The sequence below is a fragment of the Parasteatoda tepidariorum genome, chromosome 4, assembly GCF_043381705.1.
Source record: "Parasteatoda tepidariorum isolate YZ-2023 chromosome 4, CAS_Ptep_4.0, whole genome shotgun sequence".
Taxonomy (NCBI): Eukaryota; Metazoa; Arthropoda; class Arachnida; order Araneae; family Theridiidae; genus Parasteatoda; species Parasteatoda tepidariorum.
The window spans coordinates 42909773-42915501 of NC_092207.1; the positions used below are offsets into that span (position 1 = coordinate 42909773).

The window sequence follows — 5729 nt, forward strand, 5'->3', positions numbered from 1 at the left end:
GAGTACAGTTAAGTATTGTTTAAGTTTTTCATGATTTTGCGAACCAATTAAAAAACCGCGCAAACCAATTCTCAGAATTTTTTATTCATGATATTGTTAATCAAGTTTAATTTTATTTAGATATAAACTATCTTCTAGAGCTTACGAAAGTATTTCAATCTAACTGATTTTGCAAAATATTTGCAAAACAGGTTGAGGCTAGTACAACTAAACTGCTCTTCAAGCATTTAATGGCGTTTTTTGTGGAAAGAACTGAATTGAAATCAGGTGTGTATTGTTGAAATTGAACTGAAGTTAAAAGTTTGTTTTTATTCCCTCTTTTTTTCAAGTTTAATTTACTGTCTAATTGAATTGCCGTTAATCACTATTTTTTTATGAGTTTACGAAACACAAACTATATCCAGAGAAACGTTTCAGGTTTAACGTTTGCATGGTATGCGTGCATGATTTATAAAAAAATTAAGAAATTATTAATTGTAAGTGTGCAAAATAATAAGTAAACATGTCTATACCCCAAGAAATGTGCTTAGAGGTAGCTGTAGAAGTCGTTGGTCCGGGAGATATTATAGTCAAGGAAGAAAATATAGATGATATGCCTAGTTGTTCAAGGCAGATGAGAGCTATCCGTAAAAAACCCTTTGTATGTGATATGTGTGAGAAATGTTTTGCAAATGAAGATAAGTTCCAAGAGCATTATCTTATGCATTCAGCAGCCATACAAGCATTTAATGGCACTAAAGGTAATACTGACCATATTCCCACTTGTTCCAAAGAAAACAAAAATGTGCGTGAAAAAACATTAATATGCGAAGTGTGTGAAAAAGGTTTTGCAACGGAAGAAAAATTTCAAGAGCATTATTTACTCCATTCTGGAGTAAAACCTTTTATTTGTGAAGTATGCTTAAAAGGATTTGCTAATAAGAGCAATCTACAACGACATAGGTTAATTCATAGTGCAGAAAAACCTTTTGTCTGTGAAGTATGCAATAAAGGCTTTGCTGACAAATATACATTCCAAATGCACAAGCAGATTCATCAAGGAGAGAAGCATGTTTGTGATATATGTTTTCGAGAATTCACCCAAAAATCTAATTTGAAACGGCATTATACAAATCATTCAGCATATAGGCCTCATGGCTGTAATGTTTGTGGAAAGCGATTTACTGATAAATGTACGTTAGAAACTCATTTAGCTATCCATACTGGGGAAAAATATATTTGTGATGTTTGCTTCCAAGGTTTTACACAAAAGTCCAACTTAAAAAGGCATTATGGATTGCATTTCGCGACAAAAAAATGTGTTTGTGATATTTGTGGTAAAAGCTATGCTGATAATTACACTTTCCAAATTCATCGGTTGATACATACTGGGGAAAAGCATGTGTGTGACATTTGTTCTAGGGGTTTTACTCAAAAGAGTAATCTTAGGAGGCATTATGCTACTCATATGAAAGAGAAGAAATATCATTATTGTTTGAATTGTCCTAAAAAATTTCTTAGAGAAGATAAATTAGAGAAACATGAGCTTGTTCATCTTAAAAATTACTTTTCTGAAAATGTTGTAGATAATTAATAATGTAGATACCAGTTATACTATGTAAATATTGATTTGAGTTTTAGAAAAAATTTCCAGTTGTGCTTTCAATTATTAAATACTGCAAATATTTCATTTACTAAATTATATAATCAGTATTTTTTCATGTTAGTCAATTATTTATATTGAAAATCATACATTAAACGAATTATTGAATTGTAAAATTTGTGAATTGGTGTTGTTTTTTTAATCTAAATTATAATGACTTTAAAATTATTGTATTTGTTTAATGCCTGTTATTGTGCATGTTGAATAAAAACTTAAAAATCTTAAATTATTACTTTCGTTTTTATTACCTTAAAAAATATTTAACCTTATAATGTTTTAACTCTTATAATTTTGTACCATTTTCTTTTCTTTTTTTTTTTATCTTCTCTTTTTCGAGGAATGGACAGAATTACAATAAGAAATTTTGCACTTCAAAGCGACAAGATAGTTCATAAAATGGGAAAATATTTTCATTAGAGACTTCGGATAATTTTTTTTTTCTTACAATTTTATACAAATAAAAAAATGTTAGTAAGCCTTTTTTTAAAAAAACAATATTTGCCCTAAGTGTTTTTAGGGCCAGCCCTTTGAAGCTCCCTCTTTGCCTTTTTTGTAAAAATAAGCCGCCATCCCTTAAAAACTGTACCTATTTATTCATATTCCATTTTTTAAGAAATTAAGTCACTCTTAAAATAATGATTACACATTGATAAAATTATCTGTCTTTATAGGTTTAATTCTGTTTATAATTACAAATATTTGTTTTGGTATATCAACTGCTTAAATTTCTCATTTTCGGGAGGTGGGGTGTATTAATGAATTTTTAAGTGATTTCTAATTTTAATATTTTTTAAATGAATACCTTTTTTAAAAAATAAATGCACCTTTAAGTGTTCAATGTTTCATAATTTATAGGTTACTTTTTTAAAGAATTTTGTGCAGTGATTGTCTTTTTGGATGTCTTAAATTTTTTTTATAAACTACAAATTTTTCTCCTATTTTGATAATGAGTGAATATTACTTTTTGAAATACACATAAAAAATTATTAAGGATCAATGCAGTTATTGCATAATATTACACATTTGATGAATTTTTACGGTGCTGAGGGAATGCCCTTTTCTGTGCAGAAGCACCCTGCTCTTTTTTATTCCTAGGGGCAACACTGAAAAAAATATTGAGTATATTGTTACAACTTCGGGTTCTATTCAACAAGATTTTGAGTTTAGTAGGTACATTATTTGTATTAAGAGTTGAAACAGAACTTGATATTTTATGTATATATCTATACAGCTAAGTGTCTGTTTAACAATGCTCTACTTAATGAAAGTCTTTATTAAACACTGATATGATTAATAGAGACCTAGCCCCTCTGCAGAAAAATCTCTTTTTAAGTATGAAATTTTATTAATATATAAAATAATAATGTCGACCAGGCAATTTTCTGTGAGATTAAACATGTTTAGTCATAATTGACTTAATAAGGGCAGAGAAGGCTGATTTATGACAAATAAATGTTTTAACTACTGATTTAAGGGATTTTAAAATAAATTTCTTTGTGTCTGGAAAAATACAGATGAAATCCTTTGAAAATTGGAACAATATAAAAAAAAAACATTCTTAAGGAAAGACCATAAATCAATTTCATTTTATGATTTTTATTCTTAAATGGCCTCTTTCTTTGCTACCGTGGGATAAACATTAGACTTTTCTGTTTTCTCAATGTTTCTTTGATCATAAACTTTTAATGATAGAATATTGTTTTCACTACCTATAAAAGGTGTAAAATAATGACATTTAATTAGATTAAAAGAAGAAGAGTTTAAAAATTTTTATGATTTTTTTTCTCAAAATTGTAAAGTAATAAAATTTTGTGATTAGTACTTTTGCAGGGGTATTTTAATAGCTAGATTTGTCTGTGTTTATATTTTTAAATATTCATTTTAACGATTACTTAAACTGGAAAAAAATCAATTGAGTTGATGCTGAAAAATTCTCTAAACTTAAATTGTGCGCAAACAGAAAATTATCAAAAATCTTGACAGATAAATGGATACAGAATATTTAGTAGAAATGTATAAGTCAAAATAATTTAGACAAAAGATAATTAACATTCTAGAATAATGCTGGCTATATGATCTTGTATTTTACATGTTTCATTAGATACTGCAGAGTCTTGTCCAACATCTGCATTTGTGATAATTAAGTTGATTTAATACATATTTAGAATTTTTAACATCCATTTACTCCTAGTTAACCTCAGTCTGGAAGAAAGCAGCTTTTTATTCAGGACACCCAACTAATAGTTCACTGGAATTGAGAATTTCTTTATATTCATCTTTCATGGAAAGATTCTTCTTTGTTATTTTTCTAAAAACTGAGTACGGGGAAAATAACAAATATTTAATTGTTAGCATAATATCTATCATCTTCTTTTATTCAAATTTACTTTCAATCGTAAAACCTCTAAATTTTTATTTAAAAAATTATTCTATTTGCATTTAAAATAATTATTTCGATCAATTATAAAAGGAAATATAGACAAAAACCAGAATAATGCTGTTGGAATTAATTTATAAATTTTTATTTTGTCATACCCATTTGAAAAGAAAAAAAAAAACTATTTTATGAATTACTTTATTTCTTAAATAGTAGCATAGATATTACTTCTCTAATCAATATTTTTTTGTTAAATTATTGTTGAAAACCATTTTGTTCAAATATTATTTATAATAGCTGTAGGAATGTAACTAATAATAATTTTTGTAACCTGTAATGAAATATATAATTTATTATACAACTGTAACCTCTGTAATTTTTATACATTAACAGACAAAGTAACTATTTAAAAAAATAATGAACAAATTGATAACAATTAAAATTATTAGCTTAATCTGAATTATTTTTCAAATCAAGTATTCTTTTAACTGTCTTTATTTATTTCAATTAACAAATTTTGCATTTTTTAAAAGACATGCTAAAAAGCAATAAAAAAAACTTTTTAATAAGTAATATTAAAAGGAGGTTTTAAAGCTCTTATTTACTTAAACATGATATATGAATGTTTATTTACTTATTTGTACTCATACGTATGCAGGCTTATGTGCTCTGTTACGTAAGTATGGCTTGTAAGCTTTTGTCAAGTAGAAGAACTGATTGCGCAATTCTAAGAAAGACAGCGTGAAGATACATCCAGGTTTCAAACCCACCACCTCCACACGAAAGAGAGTTTAGTGGACAAGGCAATATCGCTCAGATGGAAGGCTGTTAAAAGTTTTATTCATTGCACTTCCTGCTATTTTTAAAAAAAAAAATTTAAAAAGGTCTTAAGTAACAGAATACTTATCAGTCTCATGTTCTTTAAGTTGGAATTGTATCAGTCTAATTTGAGCTGTTGAAGAGGATTGGTGTGAAAATGGACTTAAATTATTCTTTTCTTTCACCCATCGCTTGCCACTGATTCATATAGCACAATTCTGTACCTTCAATTGAGATTACTTTGATGAGTCTAAAAAAGAAATTAGATAGCAATACTTATCAGCCTTTGAGAGCTCTGTAAAAAATCAAGAGTTGTTGGTCATAATGTTGACAAGATCGGGACAGAAGTGTTTCCATTTAGGAATAGTTTATTAGCAGTAATTATTTTTATAAGTGACTGTGTTAAGTAATTTGAGTATGTTAGTAGCTATGATCTATGAAACCCATAACAATAACCGGTAAATTTTTCTTGTTTTTATTTGTGTTACATATATTAACTGTTGGAAGGATATGGTTGTAGAATTAAGACATTTCTTTGCTTGATTTAACCATTTCCAGGGAGAAGAATCATGGAAATGGAACAAAAGATCAAAAGTGATAAAAGATTCCGGAACTTGAAAGCAGAAGACAGTGGTTGCAAAATTTAACGATAAAATCTTTGAGGCATTTTTTTATCTACTTTTGTCAAACATTTGTTTTCTGAGAACCATAGAGAAGTTGTTCACTTATTCTAAAAAAAAGGATGAATCTAGTCTTTCTCAGACTGCTGCTGCTTTTAAAATTGTATCTACAAATAAACAATAATGCATTTTTTTTAAAGGTTTGTCAAGAATTTTTTTCTTAAATCACATTTTGTACTAACTTTTATGTTATTTTCTAAAATTATGCAAG

The 5729-nt window shown here is 27.5% G+C and overlaps 1 protein-coding gene across 1 annotated transcript; it reads left to right on the forward strand.

Annotated features, from left to right (window-relative positions):
• The first annotated feature begins 196 nt into the window (after positions 1-196).
• On the forward strand, positions 197-1868 carry LOC107444561 (zinc finger protein 227). The gene has a single exon (XM_016058725.4). It carries the CDS (start codon positions 503-505, stop codon positions 1571-1573), a length of 1071 nt encoding a protein of 356 aa, XP_015914211.1. The 5' UTR covers positions 197-502; the 3' UTR covers positions 1574-1868.
• The last annotated feature ends 3861 nt before the right edge of the window (positions 1869-5729 follow it).